We start from the raw sequence: 24,291 nt of genomic DNA, 5'->3' as shown, positions 1-24,291 counted from the left end.
GCAATTTTAATATTTTTTAAAAAGCCCCAACGTGGGGCTTAAATTTACAACTCCAAGATCAAGAGTCACATGCTCTACCGACTGAGCCAGCCAAGGCAATTTTTTTTTTAAATTAGCTATATCTAGGGGCACCTGGCTGGTGCAGGGGCTCCATCCCAGGACCCTGGAATCATGACCGGAGCCAAAGACAGTCACTTAACCAAATGAGCCACCCAGGTGCCCCTTTCCTACTCTACGTCTTGTCTTTTTTTTATGTTATTATTTTGGACAAGAGGTACATAACATTGAATTTACCATAATCCTCTTTTTGTGGCACCTATCACTGTTAGTCTGTGCAAGGCCCTTTAAAATTTTTTTGGTTCCTTCACTTTCTTTACTGTCAGTCTAATTTCTCTCAACCTCACAGATATTCACCCTTGCATACTTCATGATGATTTTGTATTTTATCATCCATTCTTTTTCTATGTACACTTTTGTCCATGAACAATATATAATATTGCAGTTTTTGCTAGTTTTAAAATATATATAAAGGCTTTTGCTATACATCTATTCAATATTGCTTTTTATATGTCTCTGAGTCAATAGAAGTAGATAACATCCATTCCTGCTGGCAGCTGTAGAGTATTATACCATATGCATATACTATTTATTCATCTCCCATTAATGGATATTGATGAATATCTCCTTTGATATATAGAACTGTGTTGATGAAGTTATGTGTTATGATGAAGATCTATTTAACTGTCTTGTTCATGACTGTGATAATTTATCTGCCTAAACTTATTTTCAATAAATATTCTCAAATTGCTCTCTAGAATGGCATCAGTATAGTTTCCACCAAGTTGTGTGAGCAAAAAATTCTAGTAAGCATTTGATGTTGTTCCACCCAAATATTTTTGCCAAACTGATGAGTATAAAGTGATATCTCTTTGTTTTCATTTGTATTTCTCTGGTTACTAATAAGGGTGACATCTCTTTATGTGCTAACATAAAGAGTGTTCCCATATGCAAATTGCCTATTAATTTCCTTGGTCAATTAAAAAAAATGGACTTACTGTCTCTTTTTAACCAGTTTACAGTAGTTTCATATGTATCTTAGATTAATATTATAGATGGTGGGATGTTAATCATTTGTTGGTTATTAAGTTGTATTTCCCAGGCCACTGCCTTTTTTTTTATGAATGGTGTCTTTCACTGAGCCAAAATCTTTCCTTTTGATAACCTCAAATTCATTATTTATATCTTCCTATGATTGTGTTACCCTGTATCTTAAGATATTCTTTCCTGGGCAGCCCTGGTGGCTTAGTGGTTTAGCACCACCTTCAGCCCAGGGCATGATCATGGAGACCCGGGGATCAAGTCCCACGTTGGGCTCCCTGCATGGAGCCTGCTTCTCCCTCTGCCTGTGTCTCTGCCTCTCTCTCTCTCTCTCTCTCTGTCTCTGTGTGTCTCTCATGAATAAATAAAATCTTTTTTAAAAAGATATTCTTTCCTAACCTAACATTTAAAAGCTGTTACCCTTCTTTTTTTTTTTTTTTTTTTTTTTTTGTTAAGAACAGTACACTTTTAGGGATGCTTGGGTGGCTCACTCGGGTAAATGTCTGCCTTGGCCCTGGGATCAAGTCCTGCATTGGGCTCCTCGCTCCCTGCTCAGCGAGGAGTCTGTTTCTGTCTCTCCCTCTGCCTTCACTCCTCCCCCAGCTCATGGACTCTCTGTCAAATAAATAAATAAAATCATTTTTTAAAAAATATTATGGTTTTACCTTTAAGTTTTGATCATGAGTCTAACTGGAATTTATTTTTGGATACAGTATTTTCCATGGATTTGCTTGCACCACCCCCCCAACACACACACGATGGACCCATCTATTAAATAATCTTTTTTCTTCCCACTTTGATCCTTAAGGCCACCATATAATATGGGACCCTGCTGTTGGACTCCCTTCTGTCCCATTATTCATTTATTCATTCCCATACCAGTATCACACTATTTTAATGATGATTGATAGCTTTGTGATATCTCTTAATACATGGTAGAGCAAATCTCACCTCTTTGGTCTTTGTTTTGAATATTGTCTTGGTTGTACATAAATTTTATTCCATATAAAATATAGAATCATTGTATAATTTTCCAAAAGTCCCTCTAGGATTTTTATCCCAATTATATTAAGTTTATACATTATCTTACTAACCAGGGTAGAACTGATACCTGTACAATATAAAATATTCCCATCCATGAAAATGGCATTCCCCCGACCCCAATTTACTCAGGCCTTCTTTTATGTCCTTGCAGAGAAATGTAAACGCTTTCTTCGCAAAGACCAAGCGCATTCCAAGAGGGAGTGGAATCTCTAGACACTGTATGTTCGTTGATGTTGTAAATGTCTTATTTTCCATCTCTCGATCGCATTTTCTAAATGATTATTGCTCACATAAAGGGAAATCACTCGGCTTTGTGTTTGATTTTGGACACGGTCCCCTGGATGTGCTCTCTTGCACGTTCCAGCAGTCTGTCGATTCTCGTGGACGTCTCTGCGGCAGTGGTCACAGCCTCGGCGCTCTCCAGGGAGCACGCGCGAACCAAGGAAGCTGCAACCGGGACGGGGGCGGCTCGCAACGCACCTGGGCCCCCCGCGCGGCTGAGCGCTCAGCAGCCCCGCCAGGTGGACCCACTGGGCCGCCCAGCCCCCGCCGCGGGGAGGCTCCCGCCCCAGCCAATCGCGGCGCGGACCCGCGGCCAGGCCGGGAGGGGCCAGTCCGCGACGTCCCTCCGCCGAGGCCGCTCGCCCGGGCGGGCGGGGAGTCCGCGGCTGGAGCGCTCCCGGCGGGATGGCCCGGCGCTGACCCCGCTGACCCCGGCCGCACGCCCCCCGCGGAGCCCCGAGCGGCCCGGCCTGCGCCGCCCATGGCGGGGGCCGCGCTGTACACGCAGGTACCTACGGGCGGGCGCGCGGCGGGGGGCGGGGGGCGGGGGGGGCGGTGCTGACCTACCTGGCGCCGGGCCGCGGGCGCACCTGGCGCGCTCGCCGCAGGAGGGGCCGCCGAGGGCCCGGGCGCCCCTCGGGATGGGAAGGCCCAGGGCGAGGGCCACCGTCCCGGACCCGAGCTTCCCGGTGCCCAGGGATCGCGCGTCCGGCTCCCCAGCCAACAGGTGCAATCAGAGCTGCCCACGGAGACATAGAAATCTCAGATACCGGCCAGGTATAGCGCCCGTAATCTTCCTGAGCCTCCTCGGAGTCCCCTTGAACCAGCAGCTTAAGGATTCAAGATGCTTCCTGGAGTTCCTGGGTCTCCAGAACCGCCCGCAGGTGCACTGAAGTCCACCTGACACCCGAAGCTGCAGCTGCCTGGGCGTGTGAGGCCTGCTTCGCCCGTAGAAGTTAGGGCTTCTGTGAGTCCGGGGGTCACAGGCTCTTGACCGCACACTTAAGCGCTACTTTACAATTTATAAAGCACCTTTCACTTACATCCTGATTCGGGGAGTCACTCTAGAGCATTCCTTGGAAACCATCTCTTCCCCAGGCCCGAGGGCTCCACCCCTTGTACAGAAAGACAGCATTCTGGAGCCCAGGACCTTTAGAGATGAACTTGGCTAATTATTTGGATAAACAATAATTTGAAAGTGCTGGTCTGGCCCTTTTGGAAAAAAAAAAATCCATTTGAATAGCCACAAAGTCGATAGATCCTCTCACACCTCAGTGGAGTAAAAATCTATGGTTGCTAATATTCAGATGGATGAGGCTAGAATCTATCCAATTTCTTCTGACACATGTCCTCACTTTATTTTATTTTTTTTCTTACTTTATATTTAAAAGGACACTTTGCTATAAACGTCAGTATAAACGATAGTTGTAAATAAGCGTTTCGGTGGTTTAAGCAAGCTTTTTCCTTCTACTTTGCTAAATTAGTAATACAAATACAAATCATCCAAACATTACTGTGCCCTCTAACACATCTCCATTAACTAGGCTTCTAAATGGGCACTGTTTGAACTAAACTATTCTAGAATAGTTTACCGATGAGAATGCAAGCCATCAGATATCCAGCAAGTCTTCTGAGGTCTTCAGCTTACTGGAGGTAAAAGAAAATTTTGACAGAAAGAAATTCTTGGAAGATACTTTGGAGAACAGAAATTTGTTTATGATTAACATATTTTTTAGGTAACATTTTTTTCCAGACGCAAAAATACACAGGTGTAAGCATCTATATATCAAGTGCCTTACACTACAGATATTTTTAAATATCAACTAGATAGCAGGCATAATGTAGGAAAACCAATATGGAGGAGTTTTCTAGAGAAGAGCTTGGATGGACAGAGAATCTGAGAATCCCAGAGCCAGAAGGAGTGTTGTTGTAGGCTCCCAGAGCCTACCCACTTTGTGTCCATGTAGGCCCCTTTGTCCCAAGGCTGCCTCTTCCCTTCCAGGTGGTCAGTCAGCCCCCACGTTGTCAGTTCCAGAGGGGGAAGCTCCCCAGTTTGTAAGAGCTGCCTATGTAAATTTTAGAGAGCTTGCCTTCTTACTGAAACCAAGTCTAAGCCCTCTCCCTTGCTTCCCTACCACTTCCCCCCAACACTCCCAAGTCCACAAATCTAGCCATCTGGCCTAGAATGCCAGCACATTGGATTGGCTTAACTCAAAGTTCATGTCTAGGGAAACTTGGCCACCTTTATGCCAAGAAAAGTGATACTTCTCTGCACAGTCTTAGCCAGACAACATTTCAAAACAGTCTGAGACCCAATTCTGCACCAACGGGCAAATAATGGCTCTGTAGCAGGGTGATGAGTGGGCTGGTCACGTGTGACAGCCATACCTACCCATGCTCTCCAGGCTCCCCCATTCACTCAATTTACACGGCTGTTCCCTGTCTGCCCCCTGTCTAATCATCCTTCCTGTGTATGCCTGGAAGACAGCTATATTATCTCCCATAAAACATTTATTTAGCACTTTCTGTATATAAAACGATGTGCTTAGGGGAGGTTAGAAAGATTTTAAGTGATGGTCTTGCTTCTCGGGGAGTTTTCTGATTAGTGAGAAATGTCAAATAATTCAGTCTACGGAAGCCCTGAAGTGATGGAGGAGGCTGCTGGGTGATAGAGCTAAGAAGGGAGGGTCATGGCAGCTGAAGAGTCAGTTCAGGGCTTTATACCCTGGTGAAGATTTTGAATGTGGGGAGACAGGATCAGGGGCTGTGTCTTAGGAAGTTGAGTATGCCAGCTGTGCCCATGGGACTCAGGTGAATTCTCAGATCATCCTAAGTGTCTGAGAAAGTGTTAGGGCTGCAGTATTGGACAGGGTGAATGGAGGCCAAATCCAGAGAGGCTGTGGAGGTAGGTGACAGTAGGACTGGACTGGGAGGAGGGAGGAGCCAAGGATGTCATGGATTTCAGGGTCTGGATGATTGAGAGCAGGGGGTGCCGTTGACACACTTAGGCATACCAGAAGGAGATCTTGGGAAATCAGGAGGCAAAGTCTGTCCCTGTGGGGTTGAGGTGGTAAAGGGGTTTCCAGGAGCAGGTGCCCTGGGTGGTGAGAGAGTTTTTGCAGGGGTCGGGCCAGAGTCTTCTGCCCCAAGGGTTGAAGCCCAGGCAGTGAGAGCCTCCACAAAGGAGAGAAGAGAGCCAAGACAGTTCACTGGGGAATAAAACTCTTCAGAGGAGCCCCGAGATGGAGCTATCACAAGGAGGAGGTGGCGGGAGAGCTGCCATGGGAGCCACAGGAAGAGAGGTTCTGAGAAAGAGGAGACTCCTGGGAGGAAGTGTGGTGAGAGTAGCAGCTGCTACCTGAGGAAGTGTAAAATGACCCTTCTCTTTCACAAGCTATTTGGCAACATGCCTTAGAAATATCGAGAGCATTTGACCCAGCAGTTCAAACTCTTTGAAATCTCTTTGAGAGAAACCGGTTTGACCATTCACTTTTGGAACCTCTCTGGAAGCTCCTGTCACTCTTAGACTCAGGGACCAGCCAAGAGATCCCGCCTCTGCCTCTCGCCACTGCCTGCCCACTCCTGCCTCAGCTGGTGCTCTGCAAACTTCTGGCCAGCCCTTGGTGCATTCCTGCCGCTTCAACACTCTGTGTACCTCGGCTTGCAGGGCTCCCTCTGCTTGAAATAACTGCTTTGTTCAGCAGCAAATTCCCACCTTCCAAATTCAATTTGAGCAGTGCCTCTTCTTTTTTAGTTTCAGAGGTAAAATTTAGTGATTCTTCAGTTGCATATAACACCCAGTGCTCCTTGCATCACATGCTCTCCTTAATGCCCATCCCCCCACCCACCATACCCCTCCCCTCCAGCCACCCTCAGTTTGTTCCCTATAGTTAAGAGTCTCTTATGGTTTGCCTCCCTCCTTCTCTGATTTTTGTCTTCCCTCCCTTCCCCTATGATCCTCTGTCTTGATCCTTAACTTCCACATATGAGTGAATTCATATGACAATTGTCTGATTGACTTACTTTGCTTAGCATAATACCCTCTAGTTCCAACTATATTGTTGCAAATGGTAAGATTTCAAAAAGAAATCAAAGGCATCCGAATCAGCAACGAAGAAATCAAACCTCTCACTCTTCACAGATGACATGATACTCTATGTTAAAAATCCAAAAGACTCCACCCAAAAATTGCTAGAACTCACACAGCAGTTCAGCAAAGTGGCAAGATATAAAATCAATGCCCAGAAATCAGTCGCATTCCTACACACTAACAATGAGACTGAAGAAAGAGAAATTAAGGAATTGACCCTATTTATTATTGCACCAAAAAAAACATAAGATACCTAGCAGGAGTGCCTCATCTGAGAAATCTTTACACCCAACTCCTCTTTCTGGGACCCTTTCACATAGACTTGTAAGCACTAGTTAACTCTGTCTCTCCCACTGACCAAGAGTTTCTAGAGAACAGGGAAAAGTAGGGGCTCAATAAACATTTGATGCATGCATGTGAATGTGTCTTTCTGCTTTCAGAAAGAGCTGTGGGCATGAAGAAGATGATGATAGTTACTTTTATCTTGCAGTCAGTGAGCACTTCTTACGGCTAGATGCCACCCTCAGGACTGTAGGTGCCTTCTATCATTTAATCTGAATCGACAAACGTTATGTGTAGATGATGTTATCCCAATTTTATGAATGGCCCAGATGGAATAAGTTGCCTAAGGTTAGGTAGAAGTGGAGGAGGAGGCAGGATTAAAAACCTATAGTGTTTCTTTTTTTAGATCTTATTTATTTATTTATTTATTTATTTATTCATTCATTCATTCATTCATTCACTCATTCATTCATGAGAGACACACACACAGAGAGGCAGGCTCCATGCAGGGAGCCCGACATGGGACTTGATCCCAGGACTCCAGGATCACGCCCTAAGCCAAAGGCAGACGCTCAACCACTGAGCCGCCCAGCTGCCCTAAAAACCTATCTTCTTAATACTGCCCCCTACCTCAACTGTGGTTCAGCTGCATTTACCATCTTCCTCCTCTTCTGCACATTCACACAGAGGACTCGTGGAAAGGCCATCCACTTCATAGCTGTCTATTTGGTGTGTGTGTGTGGGGGGGGGGGGTTCATCTAAGAATTAGTGAAAGTGGTAAATGGGTGGTGAGGCAGAGAGCTCTGTGGCATGGCTCTAGAGATCTTTCTTAAATTGTTCAGGCTCATTTATCAGGACTCAGGTTATAACTGGTTTTAGCCACAGATTCACAGGTTATCTTTCAGTCACCTGTTTCTCTTGCTTGTGTATGAGAAACTCACAAGACCTCTTCAGGGAATTTGTGCCAAAACTCAGAGGTGCAAGGTCAGGAGAAGCAGTTCAAGGTCTCTGTATAAAATAAGGTCAAAGTTAAGTTTAATGGCTTTCCATTAGGCTATTTGAAAGAGTTTTTTGACTTCTATATATCATTAACAACTCTGGAAAATTAGATTTATCCATTGTATTACATATGGGTACTTCAAAAGAGTGAAAAAAAAGATATAAAGACTAAAATACCAAGTTTAGTCTTTAACTGGTGCAACTAAACTACTGGGAATTTGAATTTTTGTTCAATAGATGTTTGTGGAGTGCTAGTTACGGGGAAGTCTGTGTCAGGTTCCAGGTTACAAAGGCAAGACTCTTGAAGTTCAAATGCCAGTGGGGGAGATGGGAAGGTACCCAGGAACCTGGGGAAGGGGCAGAGAAAGCTCTAAAGAGGAAGCATTCAATCCTATTTGGGGTGGAGGGTGACAGGGAAAGTGCCACCAAGGAGAGGAGTTAGTGAGCTAAGTCTTGACTGTTCAGAGTGGTTTACTCACTGGCAGCGACAGGAAGGATGGCATTGGGGGTAGAAGGAAGAGAGCCAGGGAAGAGTTTGGCATGTTCTAGAAACTGCTAGTAGATTGGGTGGCAGCTGGCAGAGGGTGGACTGAAGACGGAGGGGAGCCTGAGTAGAAAAGCTGGCTAGGACAGTGGCTCCCCAGGCCTGGCTGTTCACCAGAATCTATAAGGCCGGGGGGGGGGGGGGGGGGGGGTCTTAAAGCTTTCATCTTGCCATGGAAATTTTGATTCAGGTGTAGGTGAGGGAATGTGTACATCCACAGAAACCCGGTGCTTTGCCTGGTTGAGGAAGCACTCAGCAGACCATGGTGCGGGCAAGGGTGGGGAGCTGACGGGTGGCCATGGCAGTGGTGGGGGGGGGGGGGCATGGGGCAGACAGGTGAGACTTGTTTACGATGTAGGCTTCCCAGCACCTGCTGACCATTTGGTTGTTGGGGGCGGAGGGAGGGAAGGTTGCTCGGCACAGTCCTGAGTTTGCTTTTTTAGATTTAATTTATTGATTCATGAGAGACAGAGAGAGAAAGGGAAGGGGACAGAGGCAGGGAGTCCCTGAGGTGGGACTCAATCCCGGGACCCTGGGATCACTTCCTGAGCCAAAGGCAGCCGCTTAACCAACTGAGCCACCCAGGTGCCCCCAGTCCTGGGTTTCTGACTTGACCACCCCGAGAACCGAGGAGGAGGGGTGGGTGTGGGGAAGACATAATGGTCATCAGAGCTTGGAATTTGCGAGCGGCCGAGGGCATGTGGGGGCTGCGTCTGGGAGCCCCTTGGAAATAGGGCCTAGAGCTGCTGAGATCTGGGCCGGGAAGTCACTGACGCTGCGGGCAGGGGACACTCCCTGGAGAAAGCCCGTGGGGAGGGGAGGCTGGGGGGCCTGGGCAGGGCCTGGAGGGCTGAGGGGCGAGGGGGACAGGGAGCCTGGTCCGGCTGCCCTGGCCGGGCTGAGCCAGAGGTGGAGGCTCCCTTCGTCCGAGAGCCAGAGCCGCAAGGACAAGGACGCAGGTGGGCACTTTGCTTCCTGGAGGGCCTGCGGGCCTGTGGCTGGGGCCGCGGGGAGGAGCCTGGGCGCGGGGGTCGGCATGTTCCCCAGGACATGTCGCTTCCTGAGGGCTCGCCTCACTGTCAAGCCTCCCTTGGCTTGGAAATTGGGGTCCGGCCGGCTCTCCCTGCACGGGACAGTATTGGCAGGCGAGGCCGGGCCGGGGCAGCAGCTGTGCTCCGCTGGCGGGCTCGGCGGGGGCGGGGGCGGGGGCGGGGGCTCTGCCGGGAGGCGCAGGCGCAGTCGCGGGGTGCCGGCCGCGGTCCCGCCGTCCGCGTGTCTGAGGCTGCCCGGAGCCCCCGCCCGCCCAGGCACTGCCCCTGGGCCGGGATGCCCGGGAGGAGGGCGGGCCGCGCTGGGCGTAACTGCCATGCAACTGGGTAAACTTTGTCGTGTTTACTTACCAGGCTGGGTTCCAGTCACGGGGCCCTAAGTGCCGGCAGAGACACCAGGCCTGTAGGTGTGGGCGGCCTGGGGGGGGGGGGGGGGCACGAGGCCACTTGTGTTTCGCCCCGAGAAGCAGACTTGGTCCGTAAGTCCTGATACCGCCCTCCACTTACTACTGCTTTTGGCCGAAACGAGCCAGTGAGACAAATCAGCCTGGGTACACTCAAGGAGATGGTTGCGGTTGAGAGTTCAAGACTCCTTTCTTTCTTCTTCTTCTTCTTTTTTTTTTTTTTTTTTTTTTTAAGATTTTATTGGAGAGAGTGTGAGCAAGGGGAGCAGCAGAGGGAGAGGGAGAAGCAGACTCCCCACTGAGCTCGAGGCCTGACCCGGGCCTCCATCCCAGGGCCCTTAGACCATGACCTGAACCAAAGGCAGACGCTTAACAGACTGAGCCACCCTGGCGCCCCGAGAGTTCCAGATTCTTTGCAAAGCCAGACTCCTTGAATTAACAAGTAGTCCGAAGTAGGAGTTGCAGGCCCTGGCTCCATGGAGTCCTGGCTTTTGCGACGTGGTATGGTGTTTGGTGAGTTACCGCTCTGGGCTTAGGTTTTGCGGTCAGTGAGGCAAAAGGCTTGGATTGGCTCAGTGACTTTGACATTACTTCGCAGAACTCCCTGCTTCCCTGGGAGGATCCCGGGAACCTCAGCTGTAGCTCCCAGCTCAGAGCCTCCTCGGAACACCTCCACTCGGGCAGCCCCGGTGGCACAGCGGTTTAGCGCCTCCTGTGGCCCCGGGTGTGATCCTGGAGACCCGGGATCGAGTCCCACGTCGGGCTCCCAGCATGGAGCCTGCTTATTTCTCTCTGTCTCTGAATGAAAAAAAAAAAAAAAAAGGAACACCTCCACTCTTACCTGTTTTGTATGGTAGGCTGCCACCATTTCATTTGAAGTAAGCCTTCTGTGGCTTTAAGAACTTTGACGAACAACTTGGAGTAGACAATCTCCCAGGACCCCTTCAGTTCTAAAACTCTCTAGTGGCTGGGGCATCTGGGTGGCTCAGTCTGTTGAGTATCTGACTCTATCTCAGCTCAGGTCTTGATGTCAGGGTTGTGAGTTCGAGCCCCACACTGGACTTAAAGCCTACTTAAAAAAATAATAAAATAAAATTCTATAGTATCCAATTCTTGATACATTGGGATATTCCATAAATGATTTCAGCTTTATGAGGTTAGCAATATTTTTGATATTATACCTGAGGTAGAAAATGGTAGCCCACGGCAACAAGTATGTGTGGAGGGAGGGTGGGTGTGTCTGTGTGTTTATGAGGCTTCTGTTCACCTGTTTGCATGGACATGTGTACCTAAGTGCATATCGTTGCCCTCCAGGTCATTCTTCCATTTTCTCTGTCTGTTTGTCTGAAATCTTACCCATCCTATGACACATTTCAGCAAGCTCCTGCTCTCCCAGCTAGCTGGCCAGAATTAAAGCAACCCAAATAATTAGGAACTCATAATTGATACCCAGCCAATGATATATATATAGATAGATAGATATAGATATAGATATAATCTATCTGTGTATCTCTCTCTCTCTCTCTCTCTCTCTCTATATATATATATATATATATATATTAAAGATTTTATTTATTCATGAGATACACAGAGAGAGGGAGAGACAGGCAGAGACAGGCAGAGGGAGAAGCAGGCTCCATGCAGGGAGCCCAACATGGGACTCGATCCTGAGTCTCCAGGATCATGCCCTGGGCCAAAAGCAGGCACTAAACCACTGAGCCACCCAGGGATCCCCTGTCCCAGCACTTTAAAGGGATTCATACAGAACATGCTCATTTGTGTAATGCTTCTTTGGTTCAGCCTAATATTTTGGAAATTCATTTACATTCTTGTCAGTAGTTGATTCTTTTTTATTGGTAAGTAATATTCCATTGTATGAATATACTACAATTTTGTTTTTGGTTTTTTAAAAAAGATTGTATTTATTCATGAGAGATATATATAGAGAGAGACACAAGCAGAGGGAGAAGCAGGCTCGATACAGGGAACCCGATTCAGGACTCGATCTTTGGACTCCAGGATCACGCCCTTAGCCGAACACAGATGCTCAACCACTGAGCGACTCAGGCATCCCTACCACAGTTTTGTCTTTTAATTCATTCTCATATTACTGGACATCTAGTCTGTTTCCAGTTTTGGGCCACTATGAATAAAGTAATATTAAGATTCATATACAAGTCTTTTTGTGGATGTGTATTTTGATATTTGCCTTTAAAGATTATTCTAATTATAAAAGAAATATATGTAAATTGTAGAAAATATATAGGACTAAGATGAGGGAAATTAAAATATCCTACTTTCATTGCTCAGAATATTTTTGTAACTGAAAACTGCTGAAGGTATAATCTTTCAACACAGGAATATTTCCTCAGGGTCAAGAGGTAGACCAGTAGCCCGATGAGCAGAGAGATGCAAATATGCACATCCGCACACTCAGCCACCAATTAGAGGTTGGCTGGATTAACAAGAGGACCATGATGACTGAGCAAATGCCTTTCCTTCTTGGGAACCCAGCACAGACACATAATAGATCCTTAGCGAGTATGTCATTGAATGAACGAATACGTGAATGGATGAGCAAACAGATGAACAGCCCTGCAGGACAGTGGGAGGAGGAGCAAGAGTAGTCTGTGCACGCTGGAGACAGGAGGGAGAGGAATTATTCGAGAGCCCTGTGACAGCTGCAGAGTACAAACAGGGCAGCCACCTTGTCTCTATCTCAAGCAGTATTCAGCTGCCACTGGGGAGTTCTGGAGAGTGAGACCCCCCCTTCCCAGGTGCGAGTGTGAATATTAGACACATGGGTCGGTCCACTAGGGCTGCCTTAACAGTAGACTACAGCCTGGGTGCTTAAGCAACAGATGCTTATGTTCTCACAGTTACGGAGGCTGAGAAGTCCAAGGGTGCAGACAGCTGCTTTCTCATTGTGTACTCACATGGTCTGTTTTGGTGCGAGCAGGTGGAAAGAGGGTGCACAGGAGCTCTCTAGTGTCTGTTCCTACAAGGACACTAATCCCATCAGATCAGGGCCTATGACCTCATTTAACCTTAATGACCTCTTAAAGACCCTATCTCCAAATTCAGTCACATTGGAGATTAAGGCTTCAACATATGAATTTGGGGCCAGGTGGAGGGGTGGGGGAGAGACACAATTCAGTACTTAGCAACGGGTTCTACCTGAAGACTTGTATACCAGCACTGAGCCACGTATTGCAATTGCCTGCTGGGAATTGAGCTCAGCAGCCGCATCTGGCCTTCCTGTTTCCCACAGCGAGGATCCTTGGCTCCTGACCAGTGCAGCAAGACTGAAATAACACTGCTGTGGCAATACTTCCATAGCATCTGGCAGAGCGCTTCCAACCACACATCCAATTTCACTTTCCAGCTGACCTGTGAAGTAGATATTGTACCCATTTTGTGGAGGAGAAAAGGCACGGGAAATTGTCTGGCCCAGAGCCCTAAAGCCCATCAGTGGGTGGTGAATCAAATCCCTCTGCTCCAATTCTCATAGACAGCATTCAGATCTCCCCATTGAAGGACTCATGATTTCCTTTCCATTCCCAGGCTTTCAGTTTTCAAGGTATACTTAGGAAGCTTTGGGAATTCCATTGCCTCTGAAATGAGGCAGCTAGGTCTGTGCATCACAGACACACTAAAGATTCCCTCATAAGCAAGCATCAGGTCAAAGTATTCCTGATGAAGGAACTGACTGAGGAGACAGAAAGAAATCTCCCTGAGTCTAACTATCTAATGGTCTGTGTTTTTGTTTCAAAGTGCTGAAATTAAGGCTGTTTTTTTCTGTTGGTCAGTACAACAGGGTATGGATTCCGGATGCTGAAGAAGTTTGGAAGTCTGCCGAAATAGCAAAAGACTACAGAGTTGGTGACAAAGTCCTGCGACTCTTGCTGGAGGATGGAACGGTGAGGGTCCTTGCTGGCTGTGGCTGCCACAATATATAAAGGGGAAGCTGGGCTGTATGTGGAGGGCAACATATGGTCCCATGGGAGTGACCAGCTGGTGCCGTGGACCCCCTCCTGTTTGTGCCACACCCCGGACACCGCCCTAATGAAAGCATCAAGTGCCCTGCATCCCTGGGCCTCTCTCTGGAATGAGATATAGGAAACAGGTCTGTGCCCTGTGCTCATCACCAGGGTTCCAGCATGGCTGGGGGAATGCTGAAAAGTGATTCGCTATTTTGGTTTTGTGGGTCTCAGCATAGAGATTGGGTGAAGATGAGAAACGTGGAAGGAGACAGTTGGCACCCAACCTGGTAGAGAGAAACTTCAAGTTAGAAAGAGGAAGAGAGGTAGAAGAGGGAGATGGGAAATAGGAGGGTAGAGGAGAACAGAAGGAGGGACAATCCGTCCACAGGTGGATAGAAACAGGCAAGCACTGGGATCTTGAGGGGGGTGTGGCAGGATAATTAGGGAAGTGACAGGAGGTGGAACAGGAGGACGGGAACACCCACCTTTGTGTGACATCATGAGGAGCCTGTCAGTGCTGGTGTGGCTGGATCACGTCAGCGGTGCTTCCTGTGCTCCAGTGTGACTGTGAGCAGGGCCTCCCAAAGGCCAGATATGTCTTTTGGATTATCATCTCCAGAAGAATCTACCATGGCTTTAAGTATGAAGTTGTCCTTTGCCCCCATAGCAGTAATGACACCCCCCTGGATCCATAGCTAGGGTGACCTTACTTTTTAGAGTCAAGTCCCTGGATGCAGAAGTGGACCAAGGTTTCGTGTTCCATCTGGTTATTAAGAGTTGGTCCAGGGAATATCCTATGAATAGTAAAATGCTGGAACTTTCGAGTCATGCACATGGTCTCTGTAGAGACAGGACACAATATTTACAATCAACTGTCCTGGATTGGGGAGTCGTTTCCTGAGATCCTTGGAAGGGAGATGAGCATATGAGTGCAGCGATTAAGGGCACTTTCTCGAGAATCATACTATCTGGATTCAAAGCCGGCCTTGGCCCCTCACTAGCCTGTAACTGTGAGCCCCTGGGTTTCTTCACGGGCAAATTGGAGTTAATAACTGCAGGACGTGACAGGGATGCTGAAGACCCAATGAGATGATCTGTGCTTGCGTGTGTGCAGACTCCAGAGAGACCCAAAGGAGGATGCCCTGCTCGCATGCAGCATGTCCTTTCCCACCCGTGGTTGCTTACAGCCTTGTTGAGCACCTCCTGCTCACAGTCCAGGATCTCATTAGGAGTGGGTGGCTCCAGGGAGAAAAATCTCAGTACTGCATGTGGTGGCGGCTCAGTGGCGGCTCTCACTGCTTTAGTCATGTCAGCAGGGCTGCAGGTAGCGACATACCTGGCTCTGAACCCGAGCCCAGGGGAGGCAGGTAAGCAGGCAGGCAGCCAGATTGCTCCTCACCTTAGCCCTTCTCTTCCGTGAAGGACAAAGCCTGTGTTGTGCCTCCAACAGTTAATCTAATGTTCTTTACATTTTCTCCCCTTCCCCCAAAGGGTCTCCTGTTATTTCTCTCTGTGTCTCTCATCCATAACACACACACACACACACACACACACACACACACACACACAGTGGCTCAACTGGAAAAGGAGGTTGTTGATTTAAAACAGATAACAGAAAAACTTGAGGAAAGAAAAATCCTATGTGAGTAGTACTTTTCTTGATTTTATTCTCAAAATAAAAATGTGTAGATTAACAATATTCTGTTTATCTTGGCCCAATCTTACACTGGTCACAAAAAATTAACTCAACATGAATTAAAGACTTCAACATAAGACCAGAAACCACAACACTCCTAGAAGAAAACATAGGAATGAAGCTCCTTGATGTGAGTCTTGGTGATCTTTTTGGATTTAACACCTAAAGCACACGCAACGAAATAAAAAATAAGCGGGTGTGACCACATCAAACCAAAAATCCTCTGTGCAGCAAAAGAAACTATCCACAAAGCGAAAAGGACAACCTACAGAAGGGGAAAAAGTATTTGCAAACCATATATTTGATAAGGCGGTATTATCCAAAATATACTCATCTGTGGAATTTAAGAAACAAAACAGATGAACATAGGGGAAGGGAAGGAAAATTAAATAAGATGAAAATTGAGAGGAAGGCAAACCATAACAGACACTGAACTCTAGGAAACAAACTGAGGGTTGCTAGAGAGGAGGTACGGGGCGGGGGAGGGGTTACTGGGTGATGGGTAGTAAGGAGGACACTTGATAAAATGAGCACTGAGTGTTATACGCAACTGATAAATCACTGAATTCTACCTCTGAAACTAACATAAAAAATGTTTAAAGTTTTAAAAAATAAAAATTGATGCTACTGGAAAAAAGAATTCTTAAAACTCAACACCAAAAAAACGAAACAAAGCAAACCTACAACAGTGAGAAAAATGGCCAAAGGACCTAAACAGACATTTTTCTGAAGAAGACCTACAGGTGGCCAACAGACACATGAAAAGGTGCTCAACATGACTAGTCATTGGGAAAATGCAAGTCAAAATCACCGTCTATATCACCTTGAGCCTCCTAGAATGGCCATCATCAAAAGGACCAAAAGTGACAAATGCTGGTGTGGATGTGGAGAAAAGGGAAGCCTGTGCCCTGTTGATGGGATTATAAATTGTACAGCCACTATCGATTATAAGTTGCACAGCTGCTACGGAAAACAGAATGGAGAATCCTCAAAAATTTTAAAATATAACTACCATATGATCCAACAGTTCCAGCTCTAGGGGATATACCCAAAAGAAACAAAAATACTAACTCAAAAAGGTTCCGCACCCTCATGTTTAGAGCAGCATTATTCACAATAATCAAGACATGGAAACCACCTAAGTGTCCATTGACAGATGAACGGATAAAGAAGTTGTCATGAATGTGTGTACATACAGTGGAATATTAGTCATCAAAAACAAACCCTAACATTTGTAACAACACATAATGGAACTTGAAGGTATTATTCTAGGTGAAATAAGCCAGAGAAAGACCGATACTGTATGATCTCACTTACATGTGGAATCTAACACACACACACACAACTCAGGAAAAAAAAGATCAGACTTCTGGTCACCAGTGGCCGGGGGTTGGGAGGGGGAATTGGAGGAAGGTGATCAAAAGATACAACTTCCAGTTATGAGTCCTAGGTGTGTCCTGCACAGTATGAGGGGTGTGGCCACACTGCTAGGAAGATTCAACCAAATCCTGAGAGTGCTCATCTCAAAGAGAAAAGTTTTTTTTTCTTTTTTTCCTTTCTCCCTTTTTTTTTTATTATAACACTATGAAATGATAGATGTTAGCTGAACCTTAATCATTTCATAGTATATGTAAATCAAATCATCATGTTGGATGCCTTAAAATTATACAATGCTATATATCAATTATTTCTCAAAACAGGGAAAAGTAATACTCTGGGGCACACCCACAAATATATTTACATTGAAAACAGAGCAGGCTGCTATGATCCAACCCCATTGGCCTGGATTACTCGGAGCTGATCTCCTTAGGCCACGCAGACCAACCAAGTAACCAACAAACAAAACGCTGTCAGTGTTGATAGGAGGCATCATGACACATGCTTCAGGCCAGATCTGCACTAAGTATGTGACCTTGGACAAGGAGCTTAACCTCTCGGAAGGTGTCTCCTTAGCTTTAGTTAGGGTAGTCATGCCCTCCTTGGAAGGCAGTTTGGGGGAGTGCTGAATACGTGGCAGAGGGCTTGCGCAGTGGGCAGCCAGGTCCCCTTGTGGGGCTCGTTCAGGATCAGGTATTAAAAGGAGGCAGCCTAGGAAAGTGGAGGGGAAACAAGCTCGCTGGGTGATCTTGCTCAAGTCACTTCCCTGAGCTGTGAAATGAAAGTGAAACAGAAGAGGTGGTCATAAGGTCCCTTGATATTCTGACATTTGGAGCCCAGGCATGTATGGTGCAGATCACCGCAAAGCTTGTTAACCTCGCCTTCATTCTGCTCAGGCAGCTACTTTCAGATGACTGGGCGAAATGCAGCCGAGGAGAGGCCGTCCGCAGCAAGTTACTCAGTCCAGGGTTGAGGGTGTTAGGAACAGGCAGCCAGCCCTCAGCTACAGACAGGAGTCAGGAGGACCCAGGTCCTCTCAAAGAGAGACCATCATTCACATGGGCTCCTTTAGACACCTCTCACCACCCAGCAGAACCCTTTTGCAAACAAAACTTCTATGGCGCTCAGCATCTAAACTACATACAGGTGGAACCTGTGCAGTAGAATGGGGGATGGCAGGCCCAGGTCCCTGCCCATGTGGCTCCCTGTCACCTTTCACTGAGGCTCCAAGGAGATCCTGTAGCTCTGGGAACTCCTGGTCTGGTCCACCCAGTCTTTTCACAGATGAGAGAAGAAGGACCCAGAAAGGGTGAGTGACTTGCCTTAGGGCACACAGCCAATACCCTGGTCCCCTGGCTCCCATTTCCCAACAGTCCGATTTGGAGAATATTTTCTCTTTGCTATACCTGAGTTTGTTTTTCAGAGTGTCAAGGAGATAGGACAGAGGATGGGAGTTCAGAAACACCAAGAATCGTTTTCTTCCAGAACTTCAGTGTCATCTTTGTTCACAGGAGCTGGATTATTCCCTTGATCCAGAATCTCTGCCTCCACTTCGGAACCCTGACATCCTCGTGGGTGAGAATGACCTCACGGCCCTCAGCTACCTCCACGAGCCCGCAGTGCTCCACAATCTCAGAATCCGCTTTGCAGAATCCAAACTCATTTACACCTACAGTGGTAAGGAGAGCAATTCTAAGAGCAGAACAACCTAGAAACACCATGTTTGCTGTCTAGAGTGTCCTGAGTACATTTTATATCATGTTGACATTAGAAATGTCGGCTTCTGCCAAAATGTATATTCAGACCCAGACATTAGCCCAGGTTTCTAACAAGCACAGACATTTGACCTTCAAGAGTCTGTTGTAAACAGAAGTGTCTAGAGGTGGGGAGAATCTTTCACAAGAGTTAAGATCAGACTCCCCACAATAATATATCTGGATAAAGCTTGTGTTTGAGCGTCTCGCTGGATTTGATACATTAGTTACTTATTTGGGGCAATAATGTTATCATTATATTTACATTGATTGGAAAACCTGTTCTGTTTGAGGGCATTCCCATCCGTCACCTCATCCAACCCTGATAGTAGCCCAGAAATGTGGGTGGCAGCCAGGGAGCTGAGATTCAGAGCATTCCGTGACCTACCCAGAGTCACACGGCAGGTCTAGCGACCGGCAGAGCTGGGCTTGCTCCAAAGCACCTGGAGAAGCAGGTGACAGCAGGAACCCCAGCTCTGCATCGGACGTCTCTCCCCAGGAATCATTTTGGTGGCCATGAACCCTTACAAGCCGTTGCCGATCTACGGAGATGCCATCATCCACGCCTACAGCGGGCAGAACATGGGCGATATGGACCCGCACATATTCGCCGTGGCCGAAGAGGCATACAAGCAGATGGCCAGGTAGCCTCCTGCTGCCCGGGGCTTCCTTTTTCTGACTTTGCTGGGCCCTCACAGTGGAGGGGAGACATCTGGCACGCTCTCCTCAAGGTGACCATGAGACCCGAGGGGGACGCCTGGGAAAGCAGACCCCCCCATCCTGTAGTAGCAAAGGACCGTTTGTGTCACCTGTCTAGACCAGGTTTCCAGGTCTTTCTCCCTTCTAGGTCAAAAGTCAAACCCATCAATCTGGGAACAGCAGCCACTTCTTTTGTGGTGTGTTTAGTTGGAGGAATATGGATTTCTTCTCCACTGTGAGGTGTTCAAGCTCTTTCGCCCATCCAGATCAGCAAAATCTTAGGATGGATAAGCACAGGTTTCAGATGTAGGAGATTTGGAGTTTTATCCTAATTTTGGCCCCTGTTTTTTCTGTATGGCCTCGTGGAGTTCTCATTTTGCTAGCAAACATTTATGATAAGCCTCCTGTGGACCAGGCACCATGCACACATTCTTGTACATCATCTTGGGTGCCCTCAGACTAGCCTGTGATGGAGATGCCTGGGTAGTAAGCTGAGACTTGGGAGTCACCCACCCAAGGCCACCCAGCAAGCAGAGCTGGGATGGGTGCTCAGGTTTTTTGAAAAGTATGAAGAATGAAAACACCATTTTATCTCTGTAGACCCATTATGGTTGGCAAAAGAACTTTCCAGGCAAGGGTCTCCTTTAAGTCTTGCAACACTCCTGTGAAGTCATTTGAGCCGCCATCATTGCCCTCATTTCATGAATGCAAACCCCAGACACAGGGCCTGGACCTGCTGTTTACCACATCCTGGGCACAGCATCTGCGTTTCTCTGCCTTAGGGTCTTCATGTATGAGCCAGATACTTGGAGAGCACTCATTCTAGGTAATAAGGAAGAAATAATGGTGGCGTAAACAAGGATAGAAGTATATGGCTCTCTCCTGCAAAAAAGGCTGATGGGCTAATGGGCAGACTGGGACTAGCATGGCACCTCTACCAGTCGTCAGGGACCCAATGCCTTCTACATCCTCTGTCCCTGGAGTGAGACCTTCATCCTGAGGGCAAGCTAATACTTAGCCATCCCCTCCGTACTCTAGGTTATAGAGTGTCAGGGAAGTATGTGCCCCTCTTGGTTAAGGAGACTTCTTGGAAACCCCACAAAACACCTCTGCTCCCAGTTCATTGGTCAGGACCTGCTCACACGGCCATGTCTAGTAGCAAGCAAAGCTAGAACATGTAGCCTTTCATGTGGGCAGCAGTGTGCCCACTAAAAATTGGGACGTTGTGTTTAAGAAGGAGGAAAATGATGAATGTTGAGTAGAGATTTACCAATTAATAACCAGTTACTTTGGTCTTTGCCACAGCAAGTTTCCTTCCAACTATAAAATACCTATGGTTCTGGGATTTGCCCTGGCTTCCTGTAGGTCTCCTGGGCATCTCTGTGATTGAAGTCCACGGCTCACTGTCTGATGGGCCAAGGCTGCTCCTGGTGTCAGCAATATGATCTCACTGGAGCTAGAGGGCTGAGCCAAGTTCAAGCTTAAAGAGCCTGTTTTCTCTTGAGGTCTAACTGTAATAGCACTGAATATGATATAGGCTTATGTTGGACTTGCTGATGCTAAACTGGAAGTCAGAAGAGCCCAGCTTTAACCCGTCCCCCTCCCTGTTCTGTCTGGCCAAGGGATACTGGGGGTGTCTGTCCCTTACCACCTTAGAGGGTTAGTTTTTTGGACCAGGAGCTCTATCTCTGAGGTTCTCCCAGTGTTCGCAGGGAGACTGCATGCCATGCATCCTAGGTCAAGTCACTTTACCTGTCTGTGTCACTATTGTACTCTTCTGTAAAATGGGTATATATGGCATAGGATTTTTTTTTCAAGGCCTAAAATAGAATGCTAAAAATTGTCACAGAATGGCTAGTATATAAGCAATGCTGGATACCTAGAACAGCATTATGATAAGATTCTATCATCATGTTATGAGATGAAAAGTTGAATACATTTTTTAAAGATCTGTAAATTATGTAGAACATGCTGGTTTACTGAACACATATGTTCCCAAGCATATTTTCAATAATCGCTCTCCAAATAATGCCTTTAAGATGTTTTGTGTTTATGTGGGGATACAGAGAGGAACTGGCCTCGGCCCGCGACACCTATCTTTAGAGACCTGCTTACAAGGATGGTGCAGGGCTAGCCTCTGGGAACTGGGGTTTTAGGAAGTTTCCTACCCTGCCTAGCTGGTGAGAGTGACTCACTGTACCTAAATTGTGTAAATGATGTAGTTCATGCTGAGCACCTGATTTCCTTCTGAGCATCGAGAATTTTGTTATGTGCTCAGCAGAGGATGCCTACACGACCTGGCCCCAGTGAAAACCTGGGCACCGAAACTCTGAAGAACTGCTCCCCACCCCCAGTAGACAGCACTTCCCGTATGTTGTCAGGAGATGCTGGAGGAATTAAGTGTTTATGCCCAGTTTCCTCTGGCTTTGCCCCACTCTGCCTTTCCCCTTGGCAAATTTACTCTGTATCTTTTGATATAATAAATCTTAGCCATGAGTGTGACTATGTGCTGAGTCCTGTGAGTCCTCCTACCTAGCAGATCACGGGCCTAGGAGAAGTCTTGGGGACCATTAACATGGGGGACAGAGCAGGAAACGGAGTGGTGTGTTCAGCTTGATTACTTAGGAAAAAAGACTAGGAGGACATTCACCTGGAATGTTAAAAAAGAGTTACCTTAGAGTAATGAAACAAAGTTTGTCTTCTTTCAGCTTGTCTGCATTTTTCTTCCTGAATACATATTGCCTTCTTGATAGGAAGAAACAAGCATTTTAAAAACTCTTTTATTTGCTTTAGAAACAATAAAAATCAGTCAATAATTGTAAGTGGGGAGTCAGGTGCTGGAAAGACAGTGTCCGCTCGCTACGCCATGAGGTACTTTGCCACCGTCAGCAAGTCCAGCAGTAACACTCATGTGGAGGACAAGGTTCTGGCGTCGAACCCCATAACTGAGGTATGTACCTGGCGGGGGTGGGGAGCAGGGTCACCGGCAACAGTGTGTGATGATGGAGAGGTGGGTTGATTTGTGTATGTGTTATCTCCCCTAACTGGAGTCACTTCCCTTTAAAGATCATGGAAGTGAGGGCAGGAAAGAGCCAGAAAGCCTGTTCTCTGCTGGGATTTGAAGGAGCTTGGGGTAGAGACTGCTGCTGACAAGGCTCTCTCCTCAATCTGCTGGGCTAGACAGCAGACTTCAGGAGTCCCCTGTCTGTGTTTCTATCCCAAAGGAAATCTCTTCAACCACTGACAACTGGTTCACTGAGACCAGTGGCATTTTCCAGCCAAGCGCACCAACTTTCACGAGCCAATCGTTAAATATTCAGGAATTTTTTTGCAAGCTGACTGTTAAACCTTTGGTAGTTTGACATCAATCATGGAGGGAATGTTTACACCTTACAGATTGGTAAATGCCACATATCAAGGCTCTTCCCTCTCCACTCCCTGAGAGCTGATCCATTAGCACAACGTTCATGAGGTCAGCGGTGTGGGTGAGGCCAGCCATGATAGTACTCTGGAGTAGGAGATGAGTAGGAGACAGCCCTCAAGGAGGTAGGGGCATCTGAAGGGCTCAGGGGGTGCCCACAGGCCAACTCTGACTGCTTTGCAAAATGGGGAAAGGATTGACTTAGATTTCTTTGGAAGCCTAGCAAAAAATTAAGACCATTAGATTCCTAGACCTCCTCTCTCTGTTTTCTCAAATCAAAATCATCAATGAATATTTATCAGGCCATCTGTCTTGTTTAAGCTGCTGTGCCAGATAATACAGGAAGTGATGGAAAAGAATACGACCCAGTCTCCAAGTCTCAAGACTCCTCCAACATAAACATACTTTAAAGTTAATGGAAACAATAAATCACAATCTGAGATAGCAGTAGAAAAGTCTGGAGGCACTGCCCAGTGGATAAATTTATGTGGTTATTTGTTTAGGGTTGGTCTCACCCACTAGATTGTAAGCTCCATAAAGGCAGGACCATGTCCACTGGGTTCACCTTTGCCACCCAAGCACGTGGCTCATAGCAGGGACTCGGTACATATATGTTGTCAGAAAGCATGATGAGCTGGGAAGGAAGTGCAATTTGTGTGCATGAGAAGGGTGTTTCCAGATGGAAAGTGCTCAGGAGTGGGGAGGGGATGAGTAGAAGAGAGACAGAATTTAAGAGTAGAAGTAAAAAGCAAAAGTCATGCCCAGCATATGGAAATTATGGGAGAGGGCAGTTTTTTGGCTAAGCGGAAGGTCTGAGTACAGAAGTAGTAAGAGATAAGGATAGAAATGGAGCTTGGATGAAGGATGTGTTCTTTTAATTGAGCATCTATGATATTCAGGGCGTGGATGTGTTGAGGTACTTTATATTATCTTAGGTAATCCTCCCAACTCTGCAAGTTGCATATAATTCCCATATTACACATAAAGAAATTGAGGCTTAGAAAGATGAAATAGCTTTTCTAGCGTTATACAGGTAGCAGAAAAGGAACCTGAGGCCATGAAGCATCAGAACTGGTGCTTTTTCTAATCCTGCCCAGTGTCTCCCAGCAAGACAGAAGAGAACTTTGAATGGCAGGCTGAGGATGTGCCATGTCCCCTGCGAGTTTTGGACTCTGCCCTCCTCACCCCCCTAACCTCCCTCCGCCAGTCAGACCTTTCCCCAGCATACAGGACTGGATTTTATTGAAACTGCTCCAATAGTGTTGATGCAAAAATCTTCTCAAATGCTATCGAGAAGCCTGTGTTTTGTAGGCTGTCGGAAATGCCAAGACGACCCGCAATGACAACAGTAGTCGGTTTGGGAAATACACAGAAATCAGTTTTGATGAGAGAAATCAAATTATAGGAGCCAACATGAGAACTTACCTGCTGGAGAAATCCAGAGTCGTCTTTCAAGTAAGGATAAAAAAAAATAATAGTTAAATTTCCTTTTCCCCAACTTTTAAAGTACTGTTTACATTTACATAGTCATTAGACAACCTGTGTTGCTCTGTGACAAAGAATAGAGTT

General features: G+C 46.8%; 1 protein-coding gene across 1 annotated transcript in view; it reads left to right on the top strand.

Moving 5' to 3' along the window:
• Nucleotides 1–2,864: 2,864 nt before the first annotated feature.
• Nucleotides 2,865–24,291, top strand: part of MYO5C (myosin VC) — a 94,743-nt gene continuing 73,316 nt past the window's right edge. The window contains exons 1-6 of the mRNA XM_038580442.1: nucleotides 2,865–2,932; nucleotides 13,602–13,712; nucleotides 18,360–18,525; nucleotides 19,102–19,246; nucleotides 22,095–22,251; nucleotides 24,034–24,177. Of these exons, the coding sequence (XP_038436370.1) occupies nucleotides 2,906–2,932; nucleotides 13,602–13,712; nucleotides 18,360–18,525; nucleotides 19,102–19,246; nucleotides 22,095–22,251; nucleotides 24,034–24,177 (750 nt within the window). The 5' untranslated portion in view covers nucleotides 2,865–2,905. The remainder of the gene's footprint in view (nucleotides 2,933–13,601; nucleotides 13,713–18,359; nucleotides 18,526–19,101; nucleotides 19,247–22,094; nucleotides 22,252–24,033; nucleotides 24,178–24,291) is intronic.

Source organism: Canis lupus, chromosome 30 (genome assembly GCF_011100685.1).
Source record: "Canis lupus familiaris isolate Mischka breed German Shepherd chromosome 30, alternate assembly UU_Cfam_GSD_1.0, whole genome shotgun sequence".
Lineage (NCBI taxonomy): Eukaryota > Metazoa > Chordata > Mammalia > Carnivora > Canidae > Canis > Canis lupus.
This window is presented reverse-complemented; position numbering and strand designations above follow the sequence as displayed.